Below are 20688 nucleotides of genomic sequence, written 5' to 3' on the forward strand. Positions count from 1 at the left end.
CAACAGTATACCATGATAAAGTCTCCCAAACATCAGGTCCAGTACCTACTGTCAACAGCATGCCATGATAAAGTCTCCCAAACATCAGGTCCAGTACCAACTGTCAACAGCATGCCATGATAAAGTCTCCCAAACATCAGGTCCAGTACCTACTGTCAACAGTATGCCATGATAAAGTCTCCCAAACATCAGGTCCAGTACTTACTGTCAACAGTATGCCATGATAAAGTCTCCCAAACATCAGGTCCAGTACCTACTGTCAACAGTATGCCATGATAAAGTCTCCCAAACATCAGGTCCAGTAGCTACTGTCAACAGCATGCCATGATAAAGTCTCCCAAACATCAGGTCCAGTACCTACTGTCAACAGTATGCCATGATAAAGTCTCCCAAACATCAGGTCCAGTACCTACTGTCAACAGCATGCCATGATAAAGTCTCCCAAACATCAGGTCCAGTACCTACTGTCAACAGTATGCCATGATAAAGTCTCCCAAACATCAGGTCCAGTATCTACTGTCAACAGTATGCCATGATAAAGTCTCCCAAACATCAGGTCCAGTACCTACTGTCAACAGCATGCCATGATAAAGTCTCCCAAACATCAGGTCCAGTACCTACTGTCAACAGTATGCCATGATAAAGTCTCCCAAACATCAGGTCCAGTACCTACTGTCAACAGCATGCCATGATAAAGTCTCCCAAACATCAGGTCCAGTACCTACTGTCAACAGTATGCCATGATAAAGTCTCCCAAACATCAGGTCCAGTACCTACTGTCAACAGCATGCCATGATAAAGTCTCCCAAACATCAGGTCCAGTACCTACTGTCAACAGTATGCCATGATAAAGTCTCCCAAACATCAGGTCCAGTATCTAATGTCAACAGCATGCCATGATAAAGTCTCCCAAACATCAGGTCCAGTACCTACTGTCAACAGTATGCCATGATAAAGTCTCCCAAACATCAGGTCCAGTACCTACTGTCAACAGTATGCCATGATACAGTATATCTTCCTGGTGGGAGAGAAAGAAAGAGGACTTTGGTTTACAGTCAGTGACTGTTGTGTGACAGGCAGCAGAGTCCAGTCTGATGTGCAATCAGCAGGTTAATTACAGAATTAGCTTACCATTATGGTCCTTAAGCACCCTTTCATTGTTTTACAGCCAGAGTCATCTCACAACATTTACTGTGTGGTGGTTTATCAGCAGTACAGGGGAAAGGTCTGAAGACAGTGTGCTGCTGCTAGCCAGCTGTTCTTCAAGTGTGCCTCGACGTGAGGCTAACGTGAGGGAAACTATGAAGGTTACTGAGGCTACACACACACACACACACACACACACACACACACACACACACACACACACACACACACACACACACACACACACACACACACACACACACACACACACACACACACACACACACACACACACACACACACACAGATCTACACAGTATGCATAAAACACACAAAACACACATCACACTCACACACCAAACTATACATCGCAATGATGATATACATTTACTGTCACTACACACAGTCACCCTTTTCACAGCAGAACATGACTCACTGACATGTACCACGTCTCCATGCCTCACCGTCAAACGGTTACAGCACAGACACAGGCTTTCACACCAAAACAAAAGGGAAACGCGACTCACACCATAAGAGCACTCTCGAGCATCTTTTGTGTCCAGTTTTCCCCCATTATTATTTCCTCTGTTGGAAGTATATGTTACTTCAAAACTGGACGCCATAACTAAAACTCTCTGTAATTACAGTCTAATAAACAATCATACACAATGCTAAATGGCTCTGTCTCAGTCTATGATAGCTGGGGACTGTCACTTCCTGTCAACGGCTAGGTTCCGTTTAGCCCCCTTATGGTCGAGATCAGGGATTTGGGAGGACAAACTGATCCTACGATCTGTCCTTAAGTGCCAACTTCCACCTCAACAGCGTGGCAGGATTTAAACTCCAGACGACCAATAAGAAGAGTCGAAACAAAGCCAAGTAGCCAGTAAGAGCAGTGAAATGATATGAAGACAACGAGGGGCTGTTTTACCATGGCACTGTGCAGGGTGGGGGGGCTGTCCAGGGGGCGGGGCGAGAGGGGGGACACCTTGCTGCAGTAGGGAGTCAGGGGGAGGTGCATGACAGCCTGTCCGTCATCTCTCTCTTCCTCTTCCAGTCTCTGTCTGCTGGTTGCCATGACTACCTCTCCATCTGTCCCCCCATATGGAGAGATTGGTCGCTTGGAAGACATCCTGGAAAAAATAGAGAGAGAGAAAGAAGAGAGAGAGAGAGAGGGAGAGTGAGCTGTGGGTGACAGTGGGAGAAACACTAGTCTTTGATTCATTTCAATAGTTATATTTATAGAAACAGTTAATCATTATTAATTTCCTATTATTCATTGGTCCCCAATGGCCCTCTCTCTGTGTCTCTGAATCCCTAGTCTCTGTGCCTCTCTCAGCAGACAATACACACTATAATAATATACAGTAAATCATCTACATCCGCTAGTCAGAGGAAAAGCTCTTTAGACCGTCAAACACAATCACATCCATGTTTACCATCAGGTCCTTTCAACACACACACACACACACACAAACACACACACACACACACACACACACACACACACACACACACACACACACACACACACACACACACACACACACACACACACACACACACACACACACACACACACACACACACACACACACACACACACACGGTACGCAATAGCCCATTACTGAAAATGGAGCCAGGTTGGGCTGACATTCTATGACAAATGGACGAGGCCTGACACAGGCCCTTTCACTCCAGCAGCACGCTGACAGTGATGTGTATGAAAACCTCAGCCCTGACAATACCAGTGAAAATAACAAACATAGAGGCTGTGCATTTGTTACTTTGCCTTTGTTTCCCATTGAAAGCAGAGGGAGGGGAAGAACAGTGGCATCTATTAGATGAACTCTCCCCAACATCAATGTGCCCCCGGTGAATAGGGACAAAATGAATATGTTTCAATAATAGAGTTTAATACGGCTGGCAGCGTCTCCCTAAGTGCTTTCAAAGGCTCTCGTTCAGCCTTGAAGTTACTGCTACGATGACCCAGGGTGAGAGGAGGGAGGGAGAGAAAGAGAGAGAGAGAAGGAGAGAGAGGGAGGGAGGAGAACACAGAAACACTAATGTACACGCTGAAAGTCAGACATCCGAGGAGCAACAGGCTTGGAGCATAAGATTCTAAACTGTATTTCTTGCACCGCCACCAACAATCATTCTGTTTGAGAAAAGAGGAGACCAACACGAGAATACGTAAACCTTCTGAGCAGGACTGCTGTCCCTAGAGGTTCAAACAGATGCCAAATGTATTGAGTGTTCCTTCAAGGAAGTGAGTGGCAGCTGCCAGTATTCAGTGAGCTCTCTGTTTTGATTCTACACTGTATTAATGAATAGTCCAGTAATCCAGTCACCTCTGTCTAGTCTGGGGCTGTGTCTGAAATCTGTCTTGCCTACTACTTCCTAAAACGGCATACCGTGTACTAATCGTACTATATACTATTTACAACGTACTGTTTAGTAACATCTAATGTAGTAAGCAACACAAACACACTGGGCTCATCCATACTGAGAACGCTTCATCCAATGCAATTGCATGTATTCCCACCATTCGTGTATTTTGTGACAGGGTGTCACTATATCTGATTATCAGCTATTCTCGTTCCTTAGTAGTGTGCAGCGAATTCTACTAGATGAAAAGCCGAAATGAGTGTGACCTCCTGGCGTTTAAAGCATACAAAATGTCAGAAATTTCACATACTATAAAACCTTCTATTTTGGCGTACCCAAAATGCCTACTATTTAGAACGTAATTATGGGTATTGGGACACAACCTGTGTGTCTGTTTCAGACTCCTCCCCAACAGTACCAGTGTGGTCCAGAACTACAACACTCCAGTACCGTAACACTGACCTGGAAACAGATTATATCCCCTTTATTTATTGGCTTTCCTTTGTCTTCACGTCTGGAGTTGTTCCTCCACGCAGATCCACTTTCAGACATCATTTATTGCTTATTTGCTTTATGACAAAGACAAAGGCAAACAAGACATAGTGTTTCTCGCTGCAGGGAAGGCCGGAGAGAAACCCACAGCAGAAATGGGACCGCGACTTCAACCACGCGACATGGGGAGGGGGGGGGGCAAATATATGGTTCTGTCAATAGTACACATGTATAGTCGTAAATTGCTACATCGCACTTACACATATAGTCTTCTATCTATATCAATATGCCTATATGCTAACTTGTATATTCTACTATCTGCACATGCCTATTCCAGAATCCCCTTATCTATCTACACATGCTTTGAACAGCAGCAGTGATGCTGCCACATGATTTAAATGATTAAATGAAAGGAAAATGTAAGACTAGTTTTTCCAATACCACAAGAAAGTGTAGAAATGAAAACAATTGTGATATTTCTAAATATATATCTTTATCATCTGTGAAACGTTGGAAAGTGTGTGTTGAGTTCCCCCAGTGTTTCACACTCTGGGCAGAGAGAGAGGAAGGCCCAGCTGTATCAACTACAGGCCACGCGACGCACACACACACACAAGCACACACACACACACAGCAGGTCTGTCCTCATCACAGGCTGTTTACTTTACCTTCCTTTCACTCTCACACACTGGAGCCTTTTGTTTCTGCTACACACACACACACACACACACACACACACACACACACACACACACACACACACACACACACACACACACACACACACACACACACACACACACACACACACACACACACACACACACACACACACACACACACACAGACCCTACACACACCACTCCGATAAACACAGCCCCTCCTCACACACACACAACCACCCTCTGTCCACCCCACCTCAACTAGTCCACCCCACCTCAACCAGACCACCGCACCTCCACCCATGTCCTGTCCACACCTCTCTCCCCAGCTGCACTCCTCCCACGTCCTCTAGACACCACACAGGACTGGAGTAGTATCCCTGGACACTGATCTAAGGTCAGTTTGGGGTTTTACCGCCGAATAGTTAAGGTTAGCAGCAGGGAGGGTACGCTGATCCTAGATCTGTGTACCTAAGAGCAACTTTTGGGCAGGTCACACACCTCCCAGGAGAACAAGAACCCAGTCTGTTGGATGCTGCGACTCCGGAATATTCCTGAGGTTAGACACAACACCCTCTCTCTTCTCCTCTCACCCCTCCACCCCCCCTCTTTCCTCCCCTCTGCTGTGTCCTCCTCTCCTCCCTCCATCTCCCTCTCACCCCTCCACCCCCCCCCCCTTTCCTCCCCTCTGCTGTGCCCTCCTCTCCTCCCTCCATCTCCCTCTCACCCCTCCACCCCCCCCTCTTTCCTCTCCTCTGCTGTGCCCTCCTCTCCTCCCTCCATCTCCCTCTCACCCCTCCACCCCCCCTCTTTCCTCCCCTCTGCTGTGCCCTCCTCTCCTCCCTCCATCTCCCTCTCACCCCTCCACCCCCCCTCTTTCCTCCCCTCTGCTGTGCCCTCCTCTCCTCCCTCCATCTCCCTCTCACCCCTCCACCCCCCCTCTTTCCTCCCCTCTGCTGTGCCCTCCTCTCCTCCCTCCATCTCCCTGTCACCCCTCCACCCCCCCTCTTTCCTCCCCTCTGCTGTGCCCTCCTCTCCTCCCTCCATCTCCCTGTCACCCCTCCACCCCCCCTCTTTCCTCCCCTCTGCTGTGCCCTCCTCTCCTCCCTCCATCTCCCTCTCACCCCTCCACCCCCCCTCTTTCCTCCCCTCTGCTGTGCCCTCCTCTCCTCCCTCCATCTCCCTCTCACCCCTCCACTCCCCTCTTTCCTCCCCTCTGCTGTGCCCTCCTCTCCTCCCTCCATCTCCCTCTCACCCCTCCATCCTTCCTCCTTTCACAGCTCTCCTCTTGAGCAATAAAATGTATATTTCCCTCCAAGCCTTTGATGTCTATTTACTATAGAACTCAGCACACCGGGTGAGCAGGTTATAGCAGCTATTTCATTTCAAGTTGGCAGACCTGTCCTGCACAAGAGGCTGCTCCATGAAACATTGAACCCATGTACAGTAGTGGTGTTGGGATTAAAAAGAAGGGCTTTATTAAGTCAATAAATTGGCAGCTAAGCCAGTCTCCAAGGTCATAATTAGCGACCATTAGCATAATTTCGCTCCTTCCTTCTGTGGCGCGAACACAGACAGACATGCCAGACACCTCCCCTCTCTCCACGGCAGCCGGGAAAATACAACCAGGCACATACAGACACACCGGGCCGTTACACACACACACACACACACACACACACACACACACACACACACACACACACACACACACACACACACACACACACACACACACACACACACACACACACACACACACACACACACACACACACACACACAAACACACACCACTGGCACTCACGGCAAACTGAACATGCAGCGATGCTCGGCGCACCAACCATCCAACCAATACATGATGTAAAAACAATCCTTTTAATCAACAGCACGGGAAACACTGGGAAGAGAACTGGCCCTCTGATGTGTTCAGAGCTCACGACTCAGGTGTCCAGCTCTCTACCTTCCTCTCTCAACTGTGCACACACACACACCCTGGCTGAGCGTTAGTGTTAGCTACTAAGCTTAGATTAAAGAACCACTTCCCCTGGATGACTTCATCTCTTTGATGATGACTGAGTGCTACTGTGTTAAGTCCCTCTCATATCACACATGTACATGTACTGTTAAGTCACTAATCGGCCAAATACACTGTCCATTAAAAGTAGACTGATTGACTGTTAATCTCCATCACAGACTGATTGACCGGTGGTTAACTCACTTAACACTAGTCAGTCCAGCACAAATGACCCACATCATTGACTACTCGCACTGCATAGAGAGAGAGAGAGGAACGAGCTGACACACACACATCTAGAGACACACATACACACTCACACACACAAACGCAAACACACACACAGACACACGCTGAGCCCCGTATCTCCACACATCCCAGTAGCGATGTGTTAAATCATTCATGTTAGAGGCGCTCCGACGGGGGTAAAGATTTGTGTCATGTTTCATGAAGACTGAGTGAGAAACAAAGCAGTCATCTCCTATATGCTAGATGATATTACACACACCTTCAGACTGTGCTCTCTCTCTCTCTCTCTCTCTCTCTCTCTCTCTCTCTCTCTCTCTCTCTCTCTCTCTCTCTCTCTCTCTCTCTCTCTCTCTCTCTCTCTCTCTCTCTCTCTCTCTCTCTCTCTCTCTCTCTCTCTCTCTCTCTCTCTCCTTATCTCTCATTCTCTTTCTATCTCTCTCTCTTGGTCTGTCTCTTTCTTGCTTTCTTTCTCTAAATCTCTCTGTTCATCTATCTTTCCCTCTCTTAGTAATAATTATTCCTCTTCTTCTACAGAGATCAGAATGTTTTTCTAGAGAATACTACATTAACTGTCTTATGTACACAACCATGATCCTCTATTTGAACTGTGATCCTGTATTTCAATTGCTGAATAAACATGCATATTGAACAGATACAAATCAATATTAGAATTTCATATAGGTCCAGTTTACACTGCTTAAAATAATTTCAACGTTACATCAAAATGGGGCTTTAAATCCACATCCCCAAGAGGTAGTGATGTCATCTCTGTGCGACCCTTCCCCTACTACCTGTCAGTCAGGTGAAGGTTAGCTAGCTGCGTGTGAATGCGTGTGTGTGTGAGAGAGAACTTTACAGCTGTGTCTGAGGTAAGGGATCAGAACAGCGTATCAAACAGCAGTACAGAAAACCTCAGCATTTCCATAGGTACACTGTATAACACCTGAGGAATGACTTTAAGGTATCAACTCTCTCTCTCTCTCTCTCTCTCTCGCTCTCTCTCTCTCTTTAACTCTCCTTTCTCTTGCTGCTCTCTCCACCTTTTCCTGCACTCTCTACACTCTCCCTCCCTCCATCCCATTCTTTATGCTCACTGTCAAGTCGACATCTATTTTCTCACCCCATATTAATGTATTTATTTATCTCTCTCTCTCTCTCTCCCGCTCTCCCTCTCTGAGGTGAAGCACTGAGCTAGCTTGTAGTATTGTCTTACTGAGTGATCCTTCTTTACACAATCCGCTGCTTGTCCCCCCGCCTCCTCTCCTCCCCTCCTCTCCTCTCCTCCGCCTCCTCTCCGTGTCTTGTCTGACTCTTAAGGATATTGCCTAATATCCATTAATAGGCTGTCCTTTCTGTCAGTGGGAACAGTGAGGCTGCAACAGGAGAAAGGGAACACAGAAGCTAGTGGATTTAGTGACACCACACTTCAATGGAGTCAATGATATTCCCTGGTCATTGTGGTGGCTAGTACAGTCATTTCAGTGAGTAGGCTACACACACACAACAGCCACTCTCATTGACTTGACTGTCATTCTATCTATTCCGTTCCAGTTACATGTTCAATGTCATATGGGTGATGACAAGAGGAGAGTGTATAAAGGAATGACAAAAACCTTGTGACATTATTGCAGATGTACTGTATGCTAACATGACGCACCGACACAGACGCGCTCTCACTCACAAAGCATCCTCTGTTTTTTTCCCTCTGAAATGGAGGCTGAGGGAGCGACCGCGTTTCCTGTCCAGATTAACCACAAAAGGCAATAAGACTAATGTCACTGTCATCAATGTCATCACACACACACACACACACACAGCCGATGTTCAAAGTCCCAAGTGTGTGTGTGTGCTGTCAGGGAGGACAGAGGGCCAGCTCATGTAGTTTGTGGTCCCCAAAGTGATTCAGTGGTTCCTTCAACACCACCTCCCTAAACTACCTTACACACAAACACACACACACACACACACACACACACACACACACACACACACACACACACACACACACACACACACACACACACACACACACACACACACACACACACACACACTCTCCTGTCCTGTCCTGCCTGGGCTGTAGATAGTCATCACTGCTCATTGCAGCAGTCTGCATACTTCGTCATGTTGTTGTAATTCTTATTTCTTTCGTCAGACTGAGTCACGACGCTGTGATTTTCACTGGCATTTTACCTTGGAGAGCTTCCATATGAGGGTTAGCAGGGGAAAATAAAGCAAGTGAAATGGGGCTGAAAAAGACCGCCAGTCATTCACTCGGTCACTCCCTCTTTCTCTCTTTCTTTCTGGGCTGGCTGATCTGACAGTCGTGGAGCCGTGAGAAAAGCTTTGGAGAAAAACGGCAAAATGACAACGTCGCCGTTGCTTTTCAGACCTGTTCCCTGATGTTTATGAGGGAAGAAGTGGAGCCGTAATGTTTATTGACAGATGAACACATATTTTCCATTGTGTGACGCTCACTGTTTAGACTCCGGTTGTTCAGCTCATCCATAAAAAGTCTTGTCCATTTGTCTCAGTCGGCTCTCTGTAAAAAACATGAGACAGAGTCTCACTCAGCTCTCTGGAGTGGCCCACGGATAGAAGAGATACAGCAACAGGTCAGACTGAACAGTCTCTCTCTCTCTCTCTCTCTCTCTCTCTCTCTCTCTCTCTCTCTCTCTCTCTCTCTCTCTCTCTCTCTCTCTCTCTCTCTCTCTCTCTCTCTCTCTCTCTCTCTCTCTCTCTCTCTCTCTCTCTCTCTCTCTCTCTCTCTCTCTCTCACACGCGCGCGCGCGCACGTGAACACACACACACAAGGAAACAGAAACACAGACAGACGAAAGCACACACAAACACACACTCACATCCACAGACCCACACTTATTCACAGCTGAGCTCTCCCTTTTGCCCCGTCATTTGAAACTCTCCCACCTCACCCAAATGGCCTCCTCCCTTCCCTTGACCCCCCCCCCCCTCCCCTCCCTCTTCCCCTCCTCCCCCTTTCCCCCCGTCCCCCTCCCTACCTGCAGACACAGAGTTGCTATTGTACCACCCTGGGTAAGGCCAAAGAGACTAACACTGTCTGTCATTGTGGGGCGCACAGGGATGGAAAGAGGGAGAGAGAGGGGGATGGAAGGCGGGAAGGAGGGACAGAGGACACAGGAATGAGAGAATCCCAGGACAGGACTTCGCTTGGCTTCTTCCCCTCTCAGTCAACAGCCTCCGACTTTTACTACTCCGACCGACCATGATGCAATAGTCTGCCCTAACCTTTGACCTCTAACCCCTGGCCATGTGACCCATCTCTCGTTAGCCCCCCTCAATGAACCCAGAAGACCCCCACCCAAACAGAGAAGACAGACACACAGACAGAGGGACACAAGCGGGGCGGCCAGAGAAAAGTCCTCTGCACTTTCGCCTCCAAACTACCGAAACTAATTTATCAGTCGCCGATTGGCTGTTAGAGAAGTCAGCTGACAGCACTGGGGAGGTCTGTGGGTTGAGAGTGGCGGGGGGAGAGAGGGAGAGAGAGGGAGAGCCTTTAGCATTCTGCTCTGCTATTCTTCTGTCTTTCTTTCTTTTTTCCAACATGGAGACACGGTTATCAAGCCGCTCGGGGGACTGACAATATGGGCCAGACAATGAACCAGTCTGAGAGAAAGACCCAGAGACAGAGAGAGAGAGAGAGAGAGAGAGAGAGAGAGAGAGAGAGAGAGAGAGAGAGAGAGAGGCCCAGAGAGGCCATAGGGAGAGAGGGGACAAGGTCTGCATTAGTGTTCAGACCACGGACACACCACTCAATTACACACACACACACACACACACACACACACACACACACACACACACACACACACACACACACACACACACACACACACACACACACACACACACACACACACACACACACACACACTGTACCCCGCTTTCTCATAACAGTCCGTAACACGCCACCCTATCCCTTGAAAACACTTAACCATTTTAATCCGCAATGCTTTTCTAGTTAATGCTACATAAATCCAATTTAGTACAGGTCAACTTGAATTCACATTACACACTTTGATTCCCGTAATTCCTGAATTAATTCCATTCAATGTAAAAGTTTCAAACAGTAACAAATTACATTACCACCAAAAAAATGCACTGTCCTACTTTATAATAATATCCCACAATGTATTACAATGCAATGATGACACACTAAAATACACATTTCTACGTATTATCTTAGCAGCAGAAATTGAAGTGTTTTTTTATAACCATTTATGCAGTTTTACTAATAAGGCACATTTAGGTGTTTAGACATCTGGTGTGGACCCACTCATAAAAGGCGACATTACACCACGACCCCCCCCCCCCCCCCCCCCCCCCCAATAAACTCACAGGGACAAATGGTAGAGAGTGGGAGTTCCACACTGCTCCCCTCAGCACCCCTCAGCACCCCTAGGAGTCCCCTTCCTCTTCTCTGCCCCTTCTTTACGATCAACCTCGCTCTTTTCCCTTTACTTCTGCATCTCTCTCTTTCTATCTATCTGTCTCTTTCTTCCTCTCTTTCTGTGTGTCTCTCTTTCTGTTACCCTCTCTCTATTCGCTATCTCTCTGTTTCTCTATACCTTCACTCTATCCTCTCTCTCTCTCTCTCTCTCTATCGCTGTGGAATCTGTCACTTTGACCACAGAATCTGTCAGAAACACTCATACCACAGCTATGTCAGAGAAATCACTCTATTCCAGTATTTCATACAAGCATCATAGACATTCTTAGTAAAGCTGTCAATGTATTTGAAGAAGCCATCAAATCATTATTATTCCCACAACTGAACAACATTTCAGTGAGACAACTTAAGAAAGATTTATAATAATACCAAAATATACAACAATATTAGTATAATATTATAATGACACTAATAACATTACATTATAATAATCACATTAACACACACTAGTATAATAATACCAATAACAATAATAATATATTAATCATCATCATCGTATATTCAAATATTACTCAGCAGAAATGACTGTGAATAGTACGAAAATTGTTGTGATTTACGCCGTACTACAACCAATCCAGTCAACATATAACATGAACGTTCTTATATCGGTCAATCGATTCTGTATCTCAATCTGTTCACTCAGCGTTAATGAATGAATGATGATGATAAAGCTCCTTAAAACAAACCATTCTCATCTTGTTTCCATCAATTACACCTCAAACTAATCAAGAGACAATAAAAAGGAAGGAGAATGTATTCTTGTCACATGGCCAGTTCAGCTCATTTCCCTACACACTGTACAGAACATACATGTACTGTGTTATTGTGACAGAACGTTTAAACCAGCTATAAACCAGCAACATTAGAGCAGAAAGTGCTTTCCCACAAACACAGTAATTCTCTGTATCTCACGTTTCTTTTTCCTGATAACTCCTAATTGATGCAGAAAACAGATAAAAGCCACAGCAAACGAGAACGGAGAGGAGGGATGAGAGAGAAAGAAAGAAAAGTGAACACTTACAGAGACGCAGGAACAGAAAGCATCCGGACCGATGATGGTATGTCTCGCACACACACACACACACACACACTGCACTCTCTCTCCCTTTGCGTTGAAGAGACTAATGCACGACTCTCTCTCTCTCACACACACACAGACACACACACTGTAGAGAGCCTCACACTCATAAATACACACTACACCGTCAACACACACTCAAACCGGCACAGCTCGCCCTTTCCTGCCTCCTTATCCACTGATAGAGTACATTACTGGAAAGCAGACTTTTAACCAGACGTTTCTAAGTCATTGTAATCCCTGCATTTATCTCCAAACGTTCTGCTTTTACATGTAATCCTTTACGTTTTTAATTCCACATAGTCTGGTGTTGTTATCTTTTCTCTCTTCCCCTCTTTGCGGATAGATGACTTATTAAAAACTATTTTTTTGCGAAATATAAATGTGTTCTTAATTCGGGGTTAAAACTCAGAGACTTTATCTCCAAACAAAAGATTAGTTTGATCTGGCAAAACAGTACGGTACCTTAATGCAATAAAAGTCAAATGAGAGAGGGCATGTATAAAAAATACCAGTATTAAAACGGGGTATTATGGGTAATCTTTCTTTCAGGGCATTAACATCAAACAGCCATTATTCCCCAGCAAAGCTCGTTTTGTTGTCGACGCGAACTGTAAATCGGTGAGAGTATTTCCACCTCTCTCACACGACAGAGGAAAACATAGGCCGTGGTTGTAAATAAGAATTTGTTCCTAACTGACTTGCCTGGTTAAATAAAGGTAAAATAATACAACAACAAATAAACATCAACCCTCTAAACAGACACTGTAACGACAGAAAAACAATCCCACTTCACTGTGAGATAATGTGTGTGGATATTTTAGTTTAACATCTACAAATAAAAGATTGGACATTTTGTTTAAATGCAAGCTTTTAACCTTTAATGTGTTTGTTTTTTATTTAATCTCCTGGAATTTATAATGAGTTGATTCTGTAAAAACAACCCTGAACAATCTGCTCATGTTCGATAGCAGCTCGACATGAATGTGAGCTGTCTTATCTCAGGGTGTCAAAATAGCCCGTCAGATAAAGCAGAAGTACAACTAGTTGCCAGGCATTCTGAATAGTGAACTGTAGATTGATTCTGTGACTGCCAGGTAGTTAGCTGGTGAACGGGACCTTTCTGAGAAACTCTTGTCAAACTGAATCACACTGTTCACGCTCCCACCTCAGCACATGGAAACAGTGATTGTCACACACACACACACACACACACACACACACACACACACACACACACACACACACACACACACACACACACACACACACACACACACACACACACACACACACACACACACACACACACACACACACACACACACACACACACACACACAGAGACAGACAGACAGACAGACAGACAGACAGACAGACAGACAGACAGACAGACAGACAGACAGACAGACAGACAGACAGACAGACAGACAGACAGACAGACAGACAGACAGTGAGTAACACTGCTGCTTGAACACGGCAATGAACATGTTGACATGAACAACTTAGTTAAACTGGAGCGTGTGCAGTGGAGAGAGAGGGAGGGAAAGAGGAAGAGAGAGAGAGAGAGAGAGAGAGAAAGCGAGAGAGAGAGCGAGAGGGAGAGAGAGCAGGGCCAAAGTCACAGATCACTTCTCATTGTCACTCTGATTACCACAGCTGGACAACACATACACACACAAACACAACCAGTTTGCGCAAGCTTTGCATGCGGTATCGTTAAAAGGCACAGGACAGCCAAACAAACTTTCCATCTCTCCTCTATCATACTCTCTCCCTCATCTATCTATCTATCTATCTATCTATCATACTCTCTCCCTCATCTATCTATCTATCTATCTATCTATCTATCTATCTATCTATCTATCTATCTATCTATCTATCTATCTATCTATCTATCTATCTATCTATCTATCTATCTATCTATCTATCTATCTATCTATCTATCTATCTATCTATCTATCTATCTATCTATCTATCTATCTATCTATCATACTCTCTCCCTCATCTATCTATCTATCTATCTATCTATCTATCTATCTATCTATCTATCTATCTATCTATCTATCTATCTATCTATCTATCTATCTATCTATCTATCTATCTATCTATCTATCTATCTATCTATCTATCTATCTATCTATCTATCTATCTATCTATCTATCTATATATCTATCTATCTATCTATCTCTCTATCTCTCTATCTCTCTATCTCTCTATCTATCAAACAAGTAAAGCTTTGGAACTCAGCAAACACTATTTTGTTTCAGCAAACAGTTTTACAACAAGCAGCACTTTCTCCTTCACAAACACTTCAACAACAACAAAACACTATCTCTCCTTCTCCTTCCTTCCCTCTTCCTCACAGTCCTGTCGTCCCTCTCTCCCCGCGGTCTGTCTGAGCATTATGTGTGTGTGACTGAGAGAGTAAGAGCGTACTTACCTGTTAAACTCCTGAGGTAGCTCAGGGTCTGTGAGCATGCTGGAATAGGTCTGTGGGAACTAGGATTCCTCCGTCTAACACCATGCAGCTCCGACACACAGACGGAACAGAATCACAACCGCCACAACAAGCCTCTCTATTGATCCTTCAACCTCTGAGACAACGGAGACTGTTCCCTCTCTCTCTCTCTCTCTCTCTGTAGCGCTCACACACACTCAGCCTCACACCCTCCCTCTGTCTCTGTCCCTCCTCCTCCTACCCTCCCTGCCCTGTAAGCTGTTAGATCTGGGCTCAGCTCTTAAAGGGCCAGCGCAGAGCACAGTGTGTGTGTGTGTGTGTGTGTGTGTGTGTGTGTGTGTGTGTGTGTGTGTGTGTGTGTGTGTGTGTGTGTGTGTGTGTGTGTGTGTGTGTGTGTGTGTGTGTGTGTGTGTGTGTGTGTGTGTGTGTGTGTGAGTGCGTGCGTGCGTGCGTGTGTGTGTGAGAGAAAGAGAAATACACCGTGAACATTGTTACAACACTGTACATAGACATAATATGACATTTGAAATGTCAGTAGTGTTAGTAGTGTTTCCTGTTCATTTTTTATTGTTTATTTCACGTTAGTTTATTATCTATTTCACTTGCTTTGGCAATGTAAACATATGTTTCCCATGCCAATAAAGCCCTTTGAATTGAATAGAGAGAGAGAGTGTGTGTTTGTGAGGGGAGGGGCTGTGTGGCCGTAGGGATGGTCGCTTCCTTAGAGCAAACACTGCCCCCTTCCTTGAGCTCTGTACACACGCGCACGCACGCACACACACACACACACACACACACACACACACACACACACACACACACACACACACACACACACACACACACACACACACACACACACACACACACACACACACACACACACACACACACACCACTGGTATAGAATCCTCTCAACACACCATTCCAGGTCACCTCTCTGGACCTCAGCATTCGGGTCCTCTTGTCTACATGAGAGCTGATGGGTTTTATTTTCTTTCACAACTTTACAGAGTCTCTTCTCTCCCTTCTCACTGTGAAATAAATCTGCCTGGATACAGTCTTTTTCACAGGTCCTGCTCCTCCGTTCTGAGTATTCATAATAGTAATACGGATGATTATAACACTGTAATAGCCTTTATTGAGTATAACTCCTTCCTCAGTACAGAGGACTCTATGCACTAGTTATCAATGTAGAACAACATATTATACAGAACGAAGGAAACATCAGAACGTTCATAAAGGAATTTAATCAAATATGCATAAACAAGCTTCAACAAGATTATTAAAAATAATGTCCTACACCTCCTATATTGTCCTTCACAGTTCAAATACAAACACACATGCACGCACACGTGTACACACACACACCTGATGAGTACGTGAGTGTGAAGAAGCAGAATTTGGAGTGTGTGTGTGTGTGTGTTTGTGTGCGTGTGGTACTGAGTGTGCGAGCGTCAGGCAGGCAGGCAGACAGCCCTTAGCGCTGTCAGTCACTATTAGGAGTGTGTGGTCTGTGTGTCACAGACAGAGCCAATCAGCCATTGTTCTGGAGGAAAGAAAAACAAACCTGACAGCCTGAAACACAGCAGCCTGGAAAACTTTAAACACGCCATCACTCCATCTGTACTCAACACACACACACACACACACACACACACACACACACACACACACACACACACACACACACACACACACACACACACACACACACACACACATACACGTCTGCTGGCGGAGACACACACACCGGCGTGCAAGCTCATGCACACACATACACTAGCGCACACACACGCGCACGTGAACGTGTGATAAATGCCTGAATGCTTGCAGGCACACCCCCCCACACACACATACACTAATGCACAACGTGAACAAATTCTGTCTACCCAAATATGTATGAATAGTGTGTAACGGGTTTGTCTGTCTTGTTCGTCTACTTGTTCCTACTGACAAATAAGCACAAAAGCTTCACCAGATACACAAGCCCAATTTCACACTCATACCTATCCCCTCTATTTGATCAATAAAATATAGAGTTATGGACGTGATAATATCAACAACTATAACTGTCATTGTGATTCTATTTAGTTTAATCTAATTCTTCATGAAAAATTAAGGAAAACATATCTGGAGGTTAGATGTAATCTCATTCAATCTCAGTAAATTGGTCCTCAAGATTGGAGACGGCATCTCTCCTTGACCTCTGCTGCAAAACAGCTGCAAACCCAATGATAACGTTATTTGTGCATTATACGCAACCTAACTGCTTTATTATACAGACTCAAATGGACCTTAGCTAACTCGCAGTTCCTGGCGGGAATGTTTTCATGGCTTTATTGTTTCCATGGCTTCATGGTTTATTATGATGATGAATCTCTGTGTGTGTCTGTGTGTGTATTTGTGTGTGGGTGAGTGTGTGGGTGAGTGTGTGCGTGTACCCATTGTCATACTTGAGTAAAAGTAACGATACCTTAAATGACTCAAGTAAAAGTGAAAGTCACCCAGTAAAATACTACTTGAGTAAAAGTCTAAAAGTATTTGGTTTTAAATATACTTAAGTATCAAAAGTAAAAGTAGTTGCTAAATGATACTTACTTAATTAAAGGTGGCATTTGTTTTGATTTACAGATAGCCAGGGGCACACTCCAACACTCAGACAAAATTGCCAAAAGAAGCATTTGTGTTTAGTGAGTCTGCTAGATAAGAGGCAGTAGGGATGAACAGCGATGTTCTCTTGAGTGTGTGAACTGGACAATTTTCCTGTCCTGCTAAGCATTCAAAATGAAGCAAGTACTTTTGGGTGTCAGGAAAATTTGATGGAGTCAAAAATACAATATTTTCTTTAGGAATGTAGTGAAGTAAAAGGAAAAGTAGTCAAAAAACATACGCTGAACTAAAATATGAACACAACACGTAAAGTGTTGGTCTCATGAAATAAAAGATCCCAGAAATGTTCCATATGCAAAAAAAGCTTGTTTCTAAAATGTTGCGCATTAATTAGTTTACAAACAGGGATGTGAGCATTTCTCCTTTGCCAAGATAATTCATCCACCTGACAGGTGTGGCATAGCAAGAAGCTGATTAAACAGCATGCTCATTACATAGGTGCACCTTGTGCTGGGGACAATAAAAGGCCACTCTAAAATGTGCAGTTGTGTCACACAACACAATTCCACAGATGTCTCAAGTTTTGAAGGAGCGTGCAATTGGCATTGCCTGCAGGAATGTCCACCAGAGCTGTTGCCATATGATTGAATGTTCATTTCTCTACCATAAGCCACCTCCAATGTTGTTTTAGAGAATTTGAAAGTACGTCCAACCGGTCACACAACCGCAGACCACGTGTAACCATGCCAGCCCAGGACCTCCACATCTGGCTTCTTCACCTGCAGGATTGTCTGAGACCAGCCACCCGGACAGCTGATGAAACTGTGGGTTTGCACAACAGAAGAATTTCTGTACAAACTGTCAGAAACCGTCTCAGGGAAGCTCACCTGCGTGCTTGTCGTCCTCACCAGGGTCTTGACCTGACTGCAGTTTGGCGTCCTGACTGCAGTTTGGTGTCGTAACCGACTTCAGAGGGCAAATGCTCACCTTCGATGGCAACTGGCAGGCTGGAGACTTGTGCTCTTCACGGATTAATCCTGATTTCAACTGTACCGGGCAGATGGCAGACAGTGTGTATGGCGTTGTGCGGTTTGCTGATGTCAACATTGTGTACAGAGTGCCCCATGGTGACGGTGGGGTTATAGTATGGGCAGGTATAAACTACGGCAACGAACACAATTTAATTTTATTGATGGCAATTTGCCATTCATCCGCCGCCATCACCTCATGTTTCAGCGTGATAATGCACAGCCCCATGTCACAAGGATCTGTACACAATTCGTGGAAACTGAAAATGCCCCAGTTCTTCCATGGCCTGCATACTCACCAGACATGTCAACCATTGAGCATGTTTGGGATGCTCTGGATCGACGTGTACGACAGCATGTTCTAGTTCCCGCCAATATCCAGCAACTTCGCACCGCCATTGGAGAGGAGTGAGACAACATTCCACAGGCCACAATCAACAGCCTGATCAACTCTATGCGAAGGAGACGTGTCGCGCTGCATGAGGCAAATGATGGTCACACCAGATACTGACTGGTTTTCGGATCCACACATGTACCTTTTTTTTAATGTATCTGTGACCATAGGTGCATATCTGTATTCCCAGTCAAGTGAAATCCATAGATTAGGGCCTAAGAAATGTATTTAAATTGACTGATTTCCATATATGAAATGTAACTCAGTAAAATCTTTGAAATTGTTGCATGTTGCGTTTATATTGTTGTTCAGCGTAAATAGTGAAGTAGAGTACAGATACCTCAAAACACAACTTAAGTAGTACTTGAAAGTATTTTTACTTAAGTACTTCGCACAGCTGCGTGTTTGTGAGTACGTGTGCGTGTAAGTGTTTGGAATCGTCTTGAAAAGCGTATTTGAATACGACTACAAGGATGTCATTTGACAATGAGAGAAGAAAGCAGAAACTCCGTATCTTTTTAACTAGCTACTCTTAGGTAGCCATTGTTCCTCGTTAAACTATTTAGAGAACCTTCACGTCAAGGCTGCAGTAGGGAACGAGACCGAGAGAGATGGAGGAGGTTCTATGAACGGTAAAAAGGGGAAGAAAAAGAAAACAGCAGCACGGTAGAGAATGAAAAAAAAAACAGTGAATTCATCTGAGGTGAAACAAAAGGTGTTAGAAAAAAGCAGAATGCTGCTTTGATTATGTACAGCGCTAGGAAAATACAGTAACGTAAAATACAGTAACGTAAAATACAGTAACGTAAAATACAGTAACGTAAAATACAGTAACGTAAAATACAGTAACGTAAAATACAGAAGTTGAGTCCTTAACCTTATTGAGGTATAGCCGTGACCTAAAATGAATTATGTTTTCAGTGCGTAGACCAGGAGAGGTGAGGAGTTATGTGTAACACACACACACACACACACACACACACACACACACACACACACACACACACACACACACACACACACACACACACACACACACACACACAAGGTCCATTACAATGAAGCCGTTCATCAGAGACCCGGTGTCGTCGACCCTCACAGCTGTAGTGCATTAGAGGCCCAGAGATCACAGGGTCTGCAGGAGACAGGCAGTAAACATTCCCCTTCCTCAATATTACACACACACACACACACACACACACACACACACACACACACACACACACACACACACACACACACACACACACACACACACACACACACACACACACACACACACACACACAACAACAACAAAAATACACACACACACACACACATCAGGGCCATTAGAACGAGCAGTCTGACCCTCCTCCCTGCCCTCCATGTCCCTCTCTACTCAATCTGGGGAATAGAAGGAGAAATGAGGGAGGGAGACTAGGGTGGAGGTCATTGCACGGATGATGTTTAACAAAACAGCACCTTAGAGAATGCTGCCCTATGTACACAGAGTCTAGATCTGACAAGCGGGGAATGGGATTTCCCAATTGTTTGGGGCATACAATATGGCTCAGTGTTTGAATGATTTGTTTGGTGCAGTCATTGTTGCTGATCCTTATTGAGGGTGTCAATAATGTTGGATTGGACTGTATATAGAGGTATTATACTGTTTTTATACTGTTTTTC

The 20688-nt window shown here is 44.9% G+C and overlaps 1 protein-coding gene across 1 annotated transcript in view; it reads right to left on the reverse strand.

Annotated features, from left to right (window-relative positions):
- LOC120050018 (transcription factor SOX-5-like) overlaps window positions 1-15180 on the reverse strand; it is a 48712-nt gene extending 33532 nt beyond the window's left edge. Inside the window, exons 1-2 of the mRNA XM_038996602.1 lie at window positions 14968-15180; window positions 2078-2279 (exon numbers count right to left, since the gene is read on the reverse strand). Of these exons, the coding sequence (XP_038852530.1) occupies window positions 2078-2279; window positions 14968-15005 (240 nt within the window). The 5' untranslated portion in view covers window positions 15006-15180. The remainder of the gene's footprint in view (window positions 1-2077; window positions 2280-14967) is intronic.
- Window positions 15181-20688: the final 5508 nt, after the last annotated feature.

Source organism: Salvelinus namaycush, chromosome 6, assembly GCF_016432855.1.
Source record: "Salvelinus namaycush isolate Seneca chromosome 6, SaNama_1.0, whole genome shotgun sequence".
In the NCBI taxonomy this organism is placed as follows: Eukaryota; Metazoa; Chordata; class Actinopteri; order Salmoniformes; family Salmonidae; genus Salvelinus; species Salvelinus namaycush.